At 31.6% G+C, this 16384-nt stretch overlaps 1 protein-coding gene across 2 annotated transcripts in view; it reads left to right on the plus strand.

Moving 5' to 3' along the window:
* The window catches only part of LOC134711898 (cohesin subunit SA-1-like), a 49184-nt gene that overhangs the window by 24196 nt on the left and 8604 nt on the right, over window positions 1–16384 (plus strand). The window contains exons 30-31 of one of the 2 annotated variants that reach the window (XM_063572858.1): window positions 10957–11055; window positions 12271–12409. In XM_063572858.1, the coding sequence (XP_063428928.1) occupies window positions 10957–11055; window positions 12271–12409 (238 nt within the window). Of the gene's footprint in view, window positions 1–1599; window positions 2557–10956; window positions 11056–12270; window positions 12410–16384 lie in introns of those variants that run through there. The other variant, XM_063572859.1, reaches the window with a different exon arrangement.

The raw sequence follows: 16384 nt of genomic DNA on the forward strand, positions 1-16384 counted from the left end.
TAAAGTTTTATCAAGCCAATTTAGGGATTACATTTACCTAGATTTGTTTTCTATAGGAGTTCCATCCCTGGAACAACTTCAAAAGTGGGAAAATAATTTGTCTGTGATGTCAGGGACATTGGAATTCTGAATTTTTCTTTTTTTAAGCACACCTGGCCCAAAGGGCCACATGAGCTTATGCCATCACCTGGCGTCCGTCGTCTGTCGTTGTAAACTATTTCAAGAATCTTCTCCTCTGAAACTACTAGGCCAAATACTTCCAAACTTTAACTGAATGTTCCTTAGGTATCTAGTTTTTAAATTGTATCCGAAGTTTTGATCTATCAACAAACATGGTCGCCATTGCTAAAAATAGAACATAGGGGTCAAATGCAGTTTTTGGCTTATATCTCAAAAACGAAGGCATTTAGAGCAAATCTGACATGGGGTAAAAATGTTCATTAGGTCAAGATCTATCAGCCCTGAAATTTTCAGATGAATCAAACAACCCATTGTTGGGTTGCTGCCACTTAATTGGTAATTTTAATGAAATTTTGCAGTTTTTGGTCATTATCTTGAATATTATTATAGATAAAGATAAACTGTAAACAGCAAAAAGATCAGCAAAGTAAGATCTACAAATAAGTTAAATATAACCAAAATTGTCAATTGACACCCTAAGGGGTTATTGTCCTTTAATGACAATTTTTCACAATTGTTCATCATATTTGCTAACTTTAAAAAATCTTCTGCTCTAAAACTACTCAACCAAATTCAACCAAACTTCACCTGAATGATCAGTAGGGTGTATAAAATAAAGTTTGTGTTTTATTTTCTATTTCGTCAAAAAAACATGGCCGTCATGGCTAAAAGTAGAACACAGGGTAAAATGCAGTTTTTGGCTTATATCTCAAAAACTCCATCATTTAGAGCAAAGAAGACAATAAGTTAAAGTATTTATTAGGTCAAGGTCTACCTGTCCTGAAATTTTCAGCCGAATTGGGTAACTGGTTTTTCAGGTATACTGCCCCTGAATTGATGATTTTAAAGAAATTTTGCAGTTTTGGGTTATTATCTTGAATATTATTATAGATACAGATAAACTGTTAATAGCAAAAATGTTAAGCAAAGTAAGATCTACAAATAAGTCAATGTGACCAAAATTGTCAATTGACCCTTAAGGAGTTATTGCCCTTTAAAGACTTTTTTAACAATTTGTTCATCATGTTGACTTACTTTAAAAAATCTTCTCCTTTAAAACTGCTGTATCAATTTCAGCCAAACTTAGGCTAAATGAGTTTCAGAGTATCTAGTATAAATTTTATATTTTATTTCCTTGTATGTCAAGAAACATAGCTCCTATGGCTAAAATAGAACATAGGAGAATTTTTTTTATTTTTTTTGCTTTTGAAGAAAATAGGACAATTCAAAGAACATTTAAATAAATTGAAAAGCCAAAATAATCATTGATGAGAGATTTAACCAAAAAAATTAAGGTGAGCGATTCAGGCACTTGTTCTTGTTCTTTTTTTATTATTCCTGCTTACAATTTATTTTGATTTGTATTTAGTTCATTCTTTTTGTTTTATTTGTTTTTTTGTTATTTTTATTTACTTTTAGACTTTGGTGATAATTGGCAGATTCAACATTTGTTCCACCTAGAACACAGTGAAGTATTGCAGCTATATTTTGTTGATATTCTTTATTGACGTTGTAAAAATGTGAGAAGAGGAAATATATTTTAGAATTGCTTTCTGAAAATACAGCAAATGAAGTACATCAGATGACAAATGAAGATGAAATTTGACTTACAATGAAACGAAATTGTGTATATGTTGTAAAAATCAAAATGTACATATTGTAAACTAGTGTACATAACATAGAAATATATTGATAATGTGTAGAAATTAAAAAAGAAAAGATCTGACTGAGTGTTTCTAATGAACCTGCTTTCATAGGAATTTATGGACAAATCATACAAGATGTTGTTACATGTAAATCTAGATTTGTGATAGTTCATAGCATAATTATGTTCACAACTCTGAAATTTTTCTTATAACAGTGAAATATTTAAGTTCATATTTTGTTGCTGTATTAGATATTTATTGACTACAAATTGATTTCACATCATTGATTTATTTTTGATTAACTGCATTATTTCAATTGCATAATTCATCATATAAATACAAGTTTCTTGTCACATTAAGTTACTCATGCAACATTGATTTAAGGTTAATTACATTTCAATTGTTTTTAATAATGTATTTTAAATATTCAATTTTAAAAGAGCAATTCATAATACTTTCTTTTATTACAAGAGTAGTTTTAAGGTTCTAAATATTTTAATAGTTATAAGGTTTAATTAATTAGAACCATTTACTGGGGAAGTTTTCCAAGAATTTCAGTATTTTCAATTAAGGCAAAGATCTGATTTGAATGTTATGGTAGTAAAGATTATATTTTTAGCTATTTTAAGATTTATAATTTTGATAAACAGTCATTACGAAATATTTGTAAAGGAAATTCTTACTTATATAATTTACATTTCATAAAATGTTGAAAAACTAAAGTCTATTATTTTAGAAGAAAATAAAAAATATGAAGATTTGCTTTTCTCAATTTTTAATTTACTGCTACTGAAACTATGTGCAGGACTATTATTTGAGGTTACGAACAGACAAATTACAATGTTCAAGTCTTACAGTGTGTTCTCGTCAACTGGGTTCATAGTCTTAAAAACAGTTGAACTTGCATTTAATGAGTCTAAATCAAGTTAACTGGTTGATTGCCATGAGAGGTCTTAGTGATTAAGGGCATAAGATACAGTTACAGGGAGGTAATGACGTTGCTAACGTAAAATGTTATTTTCGCGACGTCAAACTGTGACATATCGGGCAAAGATGTATTTTTCAACTGATTTTTATCATTCAAACTGATTTAATTTGAAAACGAGTTCATGGACCCCTATTTTTCAAAATGGCAATTTGTTTCATTTTGCAGGGAGATTATGTGACCTAAATTTTATAAATCTGTAAATAGAGGAATTTTTTAAATTTTTGATAAACATGCAGTAAAAAATGAGGTTTTTTCGTCAATACATGAACATTTGATAAATATGATTTATTTCTGAATAAAAAAATGCATATTTTTTAGGATACTTATAAAATACAGAAATTATCGATTATTTAACCAAAAAAAAATTATGTTTATCTTTTATAACAAAAAAGTTATGTCTTTCTTTCAAAAAAGAAATTAAGGCCACAAATCTGCATTTTGAGTAAATATACAAAATTTCAACCTCATTTTACTCAAAAAGTAGCACATGAAGGTATATTTTTTATTACATATTTGATTTAAGCAGGTAAAAAATAGCCTATATGCAAATGTTCATGAACTTGTTAATACAGGGTCAAAACTGTATCGTATGCCCTCAACTGTTTTAAGTTGTTGAATTACTACATCAATAGCCTGTCAACACTGAGGTTGTGAGTTTGAATGCCATACCTGGCAGGTGCAATGACTCCAATCTTAATTAACCAAGATTCTCACTTTTTCTACCAAAGGTTTGTTGTTCTCTCCTGGCTCTCTGGGTTCCTCAACCAAATAAAATTTGGCTGCCACGAAATAGCACAGAAGTCCTGACAACAGTAACACCAACCAATCAATGTTTGCATTGAGGAGACAAATGACCAGTCAAATGGTAGTTTTATCAAGTATCTTCTTTACATTTAAAATCTTAAGTTTTGTTTTTAAAAGTCTTGCTTTGCCATGGTTGAAAAATAAGGCCTGTAATCTCAGATGTTTTTGTTGGTGGCAATAGATTAACCAAGGATGTATCAATGTGCATCATTATAAATGCAGGGCTTATAGTGATTATCTTTCATAAAGATGTCTCACTGTATTTCATACATTACATATAAATTTCATTAAATTTATCTTTAAGATTCAGTTCTAGTTTAGGTTTCAGTGTTGTTAGTGTCCTCTCAGGAGATGAAACAATCTTTGTTGTTCAGTTGTTATTTTTGTGTTTCTTTCGTATTTGAAGTCGTTTATATATGTATCCTAATTCATAAATTGACCATCACTTTTTGTACATTTATACTTTGTCTGGAAAAGATGTGATTCATTTTCTGCATTTTAAAGATCAGATGCAACTTGAGGAAGAGGATATTTTTGCCTGTTTTGTAAATGTCACTTTAAAGCTTTATATTATCAGAAGGTAGAAGACCAGAATTACAAATATCTTTGATACAGTTGCCTTATTTTACAACATCTCCATCTGATACATTTGTCCTTGACCTTATTGTCATGGTTCACTAACCCCTTGACAAATAAACTGTGATTTCTCACTTATTATGAGCAACTTTCTTTCTAATATGGAACAATTGCATGCCTCCTTATAACCACAAAACACAGATCAAGTTTGATGTTTGGTGGCGTCACTGTAACAGTTCTAGAGTAATGCCTCTTTACAAATAGAGAAATTGCTGAATTTCTTGTTTCCATTCTCTAACTTAATAAGTTTGCCTCAACCAAATTTTATGAAACTTATTCAAATTACTTAGTTATTACCATAAAGTTAAGATCAAGTACAAATTTATAGTAGCATTATTTAAACTGTTCTTCAGTTATGTCCCTTTATAACTTTATATGATATGCAAGCTAGGGCATCATCGGTGTCCCATGGATACATTCCCCATTTATTTGTGTTAATATCTGTATCTTATTAACTATAACAATAGGTCAACAATATTGAGTAGATGGAATGGTAGTCAAATGTAGCATATTAATCTATTGCAATAAAAAATCATAATATTTGATAAAATTTGTAGATTTAGCTAACTAAGTCCTTATATTTGAATAAAGTAACATTCGTTAATAGTGGAAAATTGTTTTAAGGTTGAATAAGCTACAATTAAAAATTGCTCGCCGGTCCCTTTCTGTGATTACCATTAGATAACACTGTTTCATTTGTCAATCAATCCATCATCAAGTCAAATTCCATTCATAGTCTTTCAAAAATGATGAACGGTTCTTTATATTGGTATGTAATCATTTTAAACGTTTCAAATTTATGATATTATATTCGTACATCAATGTTTTTGATACACCAAAAACAAAAACTGAAATATATTGAATGTATACATTTTGTAATTATTCAAAATTATATCAGAAACGTAAACTTAATTTTAAAATAATTAACCTGTTAAGGGGAGAGAATACTCGCATAACTTTTTTCGAATTGGCACATAATACAACGGAATGTCACTCTTGCATACAAATGGCACATCAATAGAATTAATTAACTGCGCAATCGTGCTCCACTTTCAATGATGATTCTAAATTATACATATAACCAAAAGTTGTTAATCTATAGATAGTGAAGACTAATGAAAGCTAACCCACTGTAAAAATATTTCTTTGCATTTTTTAAAAACTATCTCAGGAAAATGAACGAGTCACTTGACTTTCAAAGCTCAAAATTAATGTTTTTACACAATATTTGAATAAAGTAGTTAAAGATTATTCGCTTCTTAAAGTGTAAGACGCAATAAAAATCGTATGCTTGCACCATCCTACCAAAATACGGATTTAATTAAGTCCTGAACATTTCGACATTTCTCCGTATGTTTATAACAAAACTGGTTTAACCAAATCACAAGTACATGTTAAGATCCGACTAAATACCCATTTCCCAATATGCCAGGTAAAATTGCTATCAAATGTACATGTATGACAGGATTCATGACCATGACTTCATTTTCAAGGTTCATTTGTAAATGTTGTGAATTTTTGGTTAGGATCATTTCTTAAATACTATAAGTAGTTGGTCACCTTTATTTGGTATATGAAATATTTGTAAAGTGAACATCACAGTCCAGTGTGGTTCATCTTTCATTGATGTTTTTATGCCCCACCTACAATAGTAGAGGGGCATTATGTTTTCTGGACTGTGCATCCGTCTGACTGTCCCACTTCAGGTTGTTTTTTTTGTGGAGTTTTTGATAAAGTTGAAGTCCAATCAACTTGAAACTTAGTACACATGTTATCTATGTTATGATCTTTCTTATTTTAATGCCAAATAAGAATTTTTACCCTGATTTCATGGTCCATTGAACATAGAAAATGATAGTGCAAGTGGGGCATCCCTGTCCTATGGACACATTCTTGTTTTTTATGATTCATTGGTCAATGTTATGTTTTCATGTTTATGTGGGATCTCAAATTACTTAAAGCAATAAATCAACTTTAATTTGGCGATGACATTATTATAAGGTGTACATTATAATTAAGAAGACATGGTATGATTGCAAAAGAGACAATCTATGTGAGCAAAACCAATACATAAAATTGAGAATGGAAATGGGGAATGTGTCAAAGAGACAACAACCTGACCATATAAAAAACTACAGCAGAAGGTCACCAACAGGTCTTCAATGTAGCGAGAAATTCAAGCACCCGGAGGCGTCCTTCAGCTGTCCCCTAAACAAATATATACTTGTTCTTTGTTCATTGGGATTGTGTTCCTACGGCGGCGGCGATAGCTTACTTCTTTATAGCTTTATATTTTAGAAGGTAGAAGACCTGGATTCTTCATACTTCGTATATAGAGGCCCCATGTTACGAAGTTTTCGTCAGTCACATGTCCAATGTCCTTGACCTCATTTTCATGGTTCAGTGATTGATTGACAAAAAAGTTCAAATTTTTTGTAATGTTAAATTCTCTCTTATTATAAGTAATAGGATAACTATATTTGGTATGTGCGTACCTTGCAAGGTCCTCATGCCCGTCAGACAGTTCTCACTTGACCTCGACCTCATTTCATGGATAAGTGAACAAGGTTAAGTTTTGGTGGTCAAGTCCATATCTGAGATACTATAAGCAGTAGGTCTAGTATATTCGGTGTATGGAAGGACTGTAATGTGTACATGTCAAACTGGCAGGTGTCATCTGACCTTGACCTCATTTTCATGGTTCAGTGATTTTAGTTAGATTTTTGTGTTTTGGTCTGATTTTCTCATACTTTATGCAATAGGTCTGCTATAATTGTTGTATGGAATGATTGGAAGGTGTGCATGTCTAGCGGGCAGATGTCATCTGACCTTGACCTTATTCTATGGTTCAGTGGTCAAAGTTAAGTTTTTCAGATTTGGTGTTTTTCTCTAATACTATACGTCATAAATGGTTCAGTGGTTATAGTTAAGTTTTTGAGTTTTGGTCTTTTTATCTAATACTATATTTGGTGTATGGAAATATTTTATGATCTATATGTCAGTAGCTCAGGTTTTATTTGACCTTGACCTCATTTTAAGGTTCATTGCTCAGTGTTAACCTTTTGTGTTTTGGTTTGTTTTTGGGGAAAGACGGCTTCAAGCCGTCAATCCCCTATGGGATTGACCAGAGTGACACTCCCTCACATCATTCATTTTGTTTTTATACATATTATGGTGTGGAAAACCCCCCAACAAATCTTACTTAGATTGAAGAGAAGGAGACTGGGAAATGAATAGTTTGACTTTAAACACTTTTTTACACATTTCCATTCTGTTTCTCACGAAATTATCGTATCTTGAACTCTCCTTTACACTATTTACGTTTATTTAACAATCCGGAAAAATTAGTATGACGAGATATTCTAAATATATCCAACCTACATTGTATTTTATAGTGACGTCATTCTTGGAAGAAGCAGGGATATCCTTCACCAGTTCACTGGTTATTTAAATCAATCTTAGAGATCGTGCACTAATCACAAATTTGCATTTGTTAAATCTAAACATAATATTGTTTACTGTAGATGATTTAAACATCAACATGCAATACTTTAATTTGTAGGTCAACAACTTTCAAAATAAACAAAGATCGTGGGGTTACATGAGACAGGGGAAAGAAACGATTTTATTACTTTTTTCGGGTCTCACTAATTAGAGACAAGAAGCGTCAAGAAGACTATTTAGCGACAAGAAAAAAATATTCTTCTTGTCGTTTTTTGTCGCTAAAATTCTTCTTGTCGCTAATTAGTGAGACCACTTTTTTCTGTAAAAATTCTGAGAATCTTCCTCCAATTCAGGAGCACCTCAATTGATGAGTAATTATCCACTAAAATAAAAGTTAATGTATTTAAACACTTCAAATGTGACATTTCATTGGATTAGTAGTCTTCTATTAAAACTAAATTTTTGTGTACCTACATAATCATTGTAATGGTAAAAAAATAAATAATAAAAATTTGCATTTTGTAGTTTAAACATATTTATTATTTACAAATATTTCAAAATTATGATTTGGAAACAAGCTTCACACAGTTTACATCACTCATATTGTTTTTTTTATTAGTACCTGTTTCCCTGTGAAGAGAGTTGTAACTCGGAACTTCAACAATGGAAATTTAATACTGAATAGATTTTTCAGTACACACTTTCTAAAGAAAAAACTTAAAAATCCAAGAGTACTGTCACAAAAAATGGAAAAGGGCCCTAGCCTGCAGTTCAGTGGTACACAATCAAGATTTCAAAAAATATTGTAGTTGTTGTGAAATGACAGAATTCAGTTGAGTTCTAGATAATTAGCTATCAACTTTAATCAAATGTTTAGATTTAGAAGATGCAGATCACTTCCATTGGTCCAAATTGAATTCTAAACTAAGGAAATGAAATTACATAAACAACAATTGATTTCAATATTGTCAACCTTTCTACATGTTCTAGCTGTTCTCTTATATTGATTTTCCTCTGAGTTCAGTATTTTTGTGATTTTACTTTTTTCATTCTTCATATGAAAACTATCAAAAGATAACCCCCCCCTTTCCAAAAACATAATAAAATAGAAACAAGGGCCGTCTTTCCCCTCAGAGCTATTCAGCTCTTTGATTCTTAAACTAGAAGCAATAGGTCAACTGTATTTGTTGTATGGAAGAATTGTTAGCTGTTCATGTCTGCCTGCCATCGTTCATCTGACCTTGACCTCATTTTCATGGTTCATTGGTATATGTTTAGTCATCTTGGTTCATGTTAAGTTTATGTGACAGTTTTAATAAAGCTTCATATTTAGGACTATCAACATAATATCAATGATTAATAAAGAAGGCATTTCAGTGTGTGCACTCTTGTTTACATAAATAAGCCCGTTAGCTTTCTCGTTTGAATTGTTTTACATTGTCTTATCAGGGCCTTTTATAGCTGACTACATGCAGTATGGGCTTTGCTCATTGTTGAAGGTCGTACAGTGACCTATAATTGTTAGTGTTTGTGTCATTTTGGTCTTTTGTGGATAGTTGTCTCATTGGCAATCATACCACATTAGGTCCAAGGACACAGTTATCATCCTTTGGTTTTCGTTGTCTACTAATATAGTCCCTAGTGTAAACAGTGTATAACTTGCATGTTTTATTTAAAACACTTGCCCAATTTATTTCTTTATATTAAATGCATGAAATATTAAATAGGGGGATGTAATTACATGTCAAAAAACTGCTGAAACTTTATGTTAAGTAGTGATTTGGTCCAGTTCTAAAAGGTCAAATTTTATCACATCTGAAGCTGTCAAACTGAATTTTACACCCCCTTAACACAGAATTGTCAATATTTTGAGTTAGAGCTGGTAGAAGTTTCTATAATTTTGATATTATTTGTCTCACTGGTAGTACACTACACTGTAAAAATATTTTTAAGAAAGAGCAGGTGCGATTTTTTAAATTTGAATTTATTGTCTAAAAGAAATGCACTACGAAATAACTGTGTTCTCGGGCCACATCATCTTTTTTATACATGATGCCTATCAGGCAGGTTCCATTTGACCTTGATCACATTCCATAGATTATTGATTTGAAGTGTATTTTTATGGTGCTTTTAGTTTTAAAAGTCTTTAAACATGAATTTAGTCATGGTCATTGATATAGACGATGATTGTTTTTTTCTGTGTAGTTCTTGTTTAACATTTTGTCATAATTTGCATGACATTCTCTGTAATTGATATGGACTCAATTCAGCTATTAAGATTGTTACACATCAAAATATTTGTAGTTCGGCAGGAAAGTAGGAAAATAATTTCTGTACTCTGGGAAATCAAAAATGCCAAAACAAAAAGGCAAATAATTTGGATGCATACTGACTGAAAGAGAAAAAGGTGAAATTATACCCATGAGAATTTTTTTTAAAGAATTACTATGTCATAACTATAAAATATGAGAAAGTATTTATTATTTTAGTCTACAAAAACTAGTTTCCTTAATGCTTTTCAAAAACAATAACTACTAAATGACAAGATATGACATTTGCAGAAATATTTCAGTGATATTTACACAGAAATAAAGTTCCATGTCACATCTGTAGAATGTACAAATAACACATCAAATTAAACTCTGTTTGGTGAATCAACGCCTGTGTGAATCATTTGAAGTGAATAGCTTGGTATGAAGGTTGTCAAATAACACACTGGTCAGTTTGTGGACAAACAAATTACATAAAAATATGAAAGTCTAATGTCACATATAAAAAGAAGTCAATAGAACAAGTCTTGATTAAAGTATTTAGTATTGCATCATTGTTTGATTTTGAGGGTATTTAACCCTGCTTTATTCATATTCATATATATATGGAGTAAATATCAATGAGAGCAATGAGACAGCAACCCAAAAACACCAAAAAAACTAAAGTCATCTAAAGGTTTACACATGTACTGGTAGTTTAAGGAAGATGATCAACTTGAGTTCTGAAGGTAACCCATACACATGGCAGACAAACTATTAAAGTGCACCTTGTTATTATCTTTTTAATGTTGTCTTACAAGTTCAAAATAGAAATAAAGTAATGTTAAAATCAAGAATTGAAAGGAACCTTCATAAATAGCTTTTCAATGTTATGCTATATAAAGATTTCATTGTCTTTTTGTTTAAAATACAATATTTACAACTGGTTTTGAAATGTTAGGTGAAAAGCAGTTCATAAAAGTAAATATATTATTATTTTTCTGTATAGTGGAAGTGTTCAACAGATGACACAAATGTCCTGGTTAAATGCACAGAAGAGAGAACATCTAGAAGCCACATACCAAAGAATGAAACAGGCAGCTAATATGTATGTATAGTTGAATACATAAAGAACCTTTAAGTATTGCTAGATGTAGGAAGATGTGGTATGAGTGCCTATGAGACTTCTCCATCTAAGTCACATTTATAAAAATAATTCATCATGGTTTAAAGAAGGGTCTCCTTGGCTCACCGATCACCAAGCTAAAGAGGACCCCATAAAACAAGAAACACTTATGAACCACATCAACAAATGATAATTTCTGAAAATCTGATTCTTGACTTAGGACAGATGCAAAAAATTGCAGCGGGATTAAACATTTTAATGGTACCAAACCTTATCCCTTATCTGAAACAATAGTGTAACATCACAACATAAAAAGACACACTATAAAATATCAATTCGAATGGTTTAACTCAATCAAAAAATGTAGTAACACAAATTAACACATTATGAACATGGAAGATAATATAGAGATGATTTGTAAAGGCTCAGGTTTTTTAAGTTGTTTCTTTACCGATTTAAATGAGAAATGTTTGAGGTGGTTGGATGAGAAAAAAATAAATTTCTTAAAATACACAAATGTCATACCTTCCCTATGTATTTAAAAAAATAAAAATAATCAGGATGCAAAATATATGAAAAACCCATTTGAAATCTAGGTATCATGTTTCAATATTAATTGCTTTCATTTTAAATAACCATGGTTTAAAAGTGGGTAACTTTCACTTCATTTGTAAAAATAAAGACACCACGAAAAGAAGTACATTGATTATAAAACTTTGTCTAATTCTTCGTCAATTTATGCCTTTTTGCATCCATTGGATAAAAAAAAAATAATCAACATGTGGTTAGTTTGATCTCAGTACTTCATTGGTTAAAATCCGATTATGATGTCAAATTTTCTTGCTTTCCTCTGAATTTCCCATTGTGACGGTATAAAAAAAAGGTGACCATGCCTGATGATGTCACATAAAAAGAACACATATTTTTGCAGATCATTCGAAAAGAAGCAATAAGTTTGCCTGCATAATGTTAGAAAATCATTAGAGAAACAGATTCCACCACCAAATCTCGTGTAATACGATATTTATCCACTCTCGACAGTTAAATTTTAAACATTTAAAATGCTCGGGTAAGCCTCATGTTTTAAATTTCAAAATTTAACTGTCTCGAGTGGATAAATATCGTATTTCACTCGATGCAGTGGTAGAATCTATATATATCAAAATAAAGAATAAAGTTTTTACATGTAAATTTTAGACCCCCATTGGAGAGTGAAGGTAGTGAGGAGAGGAGTATAGGAGAGTTTGAAAGTCCTCCACAACTACTACAACAACAATATCAGCAGTATCAACAAGGATATTACGATAACAGTTCACAGAACATTGAAGATGGATCAGTAAGTATTGTCTACAGCGGAGGAGGAAGTAGGTCAATTAAGTGTCACACTATTTTGTCTGGGACTTATTGTCTCTATTCAACTTTTTCACATAACTTAAGCCTCGGTCACATCTTAACAACGGATTGCACGAACGGACGCCTAACGGATGAAAATAAAAGTTGTCCGTTGACAAAATTGTTATCCATTTGGGAGTCCGTTGATATACTGACCAAATAAAAAGAATGCGTAATGGATGCAGAATGGATATGCAACGTATGAGAAATGGAAACGTACCGGACAGAACGCATGTCTCACTAAACATCTAAGGAATGAGTACAGCATAAAACGGACACCTAACGGAAGTGTACCGGATAAAACGGATGATACGGATATACAGAAAAATCAAAGGCAACAATAATAATACATGTAAATCGCATAAATATTCAAAATGTTTCTGTGTAACTAGCCTTGGTTTGGTCTTCAAAATTCTGCCAAAGGGCAGTGTCTGTCCTGAATAAGAGCTGCTTGATTGTGAAGATGTGCCTATACTCTAAGATCGATTATGAATAATAAGAATTCACGAACCTTTAAAAATATGACATACCAATTATTGGTATTTCTGACGCAAAATTTTCAATTGACATTTATCCACTTCAGATCTGTTCATCATCCGTTTTATCCGTTATACATCCAGTATGAGTTTGTTTCTCATCCGTTTTATCCGTTAGACATCCGATAGAAGTCCGTTGGTGAATTTATCTTCCAGACCTCCAATGGATGTATAACAGACACGTAACGGATACAAAACGGAAACGAAACGGACCAGTACCGTACAAAACGGACTCATAACGGACGTTCAACAAACATTATCTCTTGCACGTTAAAGACACCCTTGTAGATTTCGAAAAAGAGTAGGCTAATGCCGCTACAAGGCAGCACTCGCACCCGCAAAGTGGAAAGGGATTAATATAAGTTGCAAAAACTTGTTTCCCAATCCACTATAAATAAATATGTTTAAACTAAAACTTCAACAAACATTTACCGTTGGACGTCCGTTCAAAACTTTGAACATGCTCAAAGTTTTCCACTGGACAGAACTGACGTCAACAGATAAAACGTTCGCTCTACAGACATGCAATGGATATGGACGGACATGAACGGATTGAAAAAAAGTTATCCCTTAGTCGTCCGTTCGAGCTATCCGGTAAGGGGTGACTGAGGCTTTAAATATGAATCAACATTGGGGTATTTTTGGTTCAGTAATATGGCTACCATTAATTATCTTTCTGTTTTAACTCAGTGAATAATATTTTTTTTTTTTCCTTTGGGAAAAAAAACAGCAATTTTTTATTTTTAGCCTGCAACATTTTGTTTAGGAAATGAGACAAACAGATCCAACAATCAATTGTTAAAGTTAACATTTGATTAATCAATAACTTTCATGGAATGTAATAAAACTCGGATAGAAGCTTCTCCAAAATCAAGAACAAGAATCAGAAAGATGATATCAATGAAAAAAGTTCTGGATTTTACTGATAAATGGACTTTGGCAGTCATCATTACACTTGTATTCTAAAAATATCAAAAGCAGGTTAGACAGTGGAACCCATTACATCTTTTTTTTTGTGTATTATTGTGTTAGATAAAGGTGTGCAATTGTATCTATACTCCTTTTAACCATACCTTTATACAGAATTGAATGAAAGATGATGTTCTATGGAAAAATGAGAGATTATGGAGACTCGTGATTATGATAAATGTTTGTTGCACTCTGTCCAAGCATAAGCAGTTTGAAGTAACCAGATTCAATAAGATTGATTATTCAGATTTACTGCTCTGTTTACATGTTCGTTCTGTATAGATATGTTCTTCTGTTTGATAGCAGCATCCTCAAACTCCACAGGCACAGGTACCTGCTGTACAGGTATAGTGCTGTTTAGTATGGAATGGTCTTTATTGTCGTTTTGTATATCTTTGTATTTGTGCATCTGCAGTCCATATGTATCAACTCTCCTCATCTTACTAGAATCATCTGAATGTTTTTGATTTATATTCATTGCTTTTCTTCATGCTCAGGAATTAGAATCTAATTATATAGAGAAATGACACTGACTTAGTTACAATCCTAACCTAATGCTTGCTTTCGTAAACATTAAGCCAGGTTCCAAGGCAAGAGAAAAGTGTTAAAACTCCATCCTTTGAAGGAAAAACTTTCTCTCAAAAAAAGGTTAAAGACCACCAGTTATCTTTTATTTACAAAATCTTCAATCAGCAGAATAAAGGAACATAATGTATACAGTACAGGTCAACAATGTTTGCCAAGGTTTAATCACAGAACATCCCTTGCAATTCTCTGTTGCACTGTAATCTTCAGAAATATTTGTATACATTCCTTATGGTGGTTAAATTGCTTCAAATCTGTAAGTTGAATGTTTTTGGTCAGAGCCAATATCAAATTTAAGAGATTTGAAAACTTAATTAATATCTAAGTGAGTCGGGTAAGATTGTTGGTGATGCTTTAGTTCAATTGTAAAATTGGTTAAGTACACCATGAATGCATACATTAAGGCAGAAGCAGGTGTAGTAATGGCTCAACTCTTTCCATCTGTCTGTCAATTCTAAAATTCTAAATATGTCTTGGCTTCTATGAACAGGAATGGTTTAGATTGGTCAGCAGCTTCATGTTATTGAGTTGTAATATGTTAGGAAATTTTGCATATGCTGTATAGCAACTTCCTATTAGCCAATAGTTTGAAATTTTACAACACTCATTGTACAAGAAAATTTTAATGTTCTGTGGTGTTGCCACTTTCTGTTTGCTGATGGTCTAGAATTAAAAAAAAAAAAACACTTCTTATTCAAGGACAATTTCTCATCACAGTTTTTCATGTTGAAGTGATTGATTTTAATTTTTGGTCTGATATGGATATTTGCTCCGAGGAAATGTTACCGTAATCAATTGTTTGCAGTGACACAGGTCCAGACCAGGGGTTAAAGTTATGAGTGGCCGTTCATGTCATTTGCGCGATTATATACGCGTATATAATTTTCAACGCGTATATTGTGGTTTTCAACGCGTATATTGTGGTTTTCAACGCGTATATTATCGTTTTATACGCGTATATTGTTAAAATAAACACGTTTATACTTTATTCCAATTTATTTATCATATACGCGTTAATATACGCGTTATTTGCATAAATATACGCGTTAATATACGCGCTATTTGTGTTAATATACGCGTATGAAATCATTATATACGCGTTATTAAACATTCGTTTGTCTTATTGTTTTAACCAATGAAAGCTGCGTTCTTAAACTGGTTTGCATGTGACAATTGGGTTACACTAATGACTGGACCGAATGACAGGACCGAATGACAGGACCAAATGAAAAATGCTAATAACTTTTTCATTTCTTTAAGGATTGATCTCAAATTTGAAATATAATAAGATTTTATCATTTGATAAATAAATTTAAGAAAAAAAATTAAAAAAATTTTGGTAAGAAACTTTAGAAAACGTGACATGACCAATTCTGATAATGACAGGACCAACATCGAGAATGACAGGACCAAATAAAAATGCTTATAACTTTTTTATTTTTCAAAGAAATTATCTCAGATTTGAAATATAAAATGGTATGCCATATTTTGACATCAAAATGTTATAAAAAATATAGATTTATTTTCAAAAACTTTCGAAAACGTGGCATGACCATTGCTGACTGACAGGACCAACCTCGACAATGACCGGACCAGATGAAGTTGCTAATTTCTCTTTTATTTCTTAAAATATTTTTCTGAGATTGAAATATAATAAGATTTCATCATTTGATAAATAGATTTAAGAAAAAAATTAACAAAAATTGTAAGAAACTTTAGAAAACGTGACATGACCAACTCTGATAATGACAGGACCAACATCGACAATGACAGGACCAAATAAAAATGCTAATATTTTTTTTATTTTTCAAAGGAATTCTCCCAGATTT

This window comes from Mytilus trossulus, chromosome 3, assembly GCF_036588685.1.
Source record: "Mytilus trossulus isolate FHL-02 chromosome 3, PNRI_Mtr1.1.1.hap1, whole genome shotgun sequence".
NCBI classification, from domain to species: Eukaryota; Metazoa; Mollusca; class Bivalvia; order Mytilida; family Mytilidae; genus Mytilus; species Mytilus trossulus.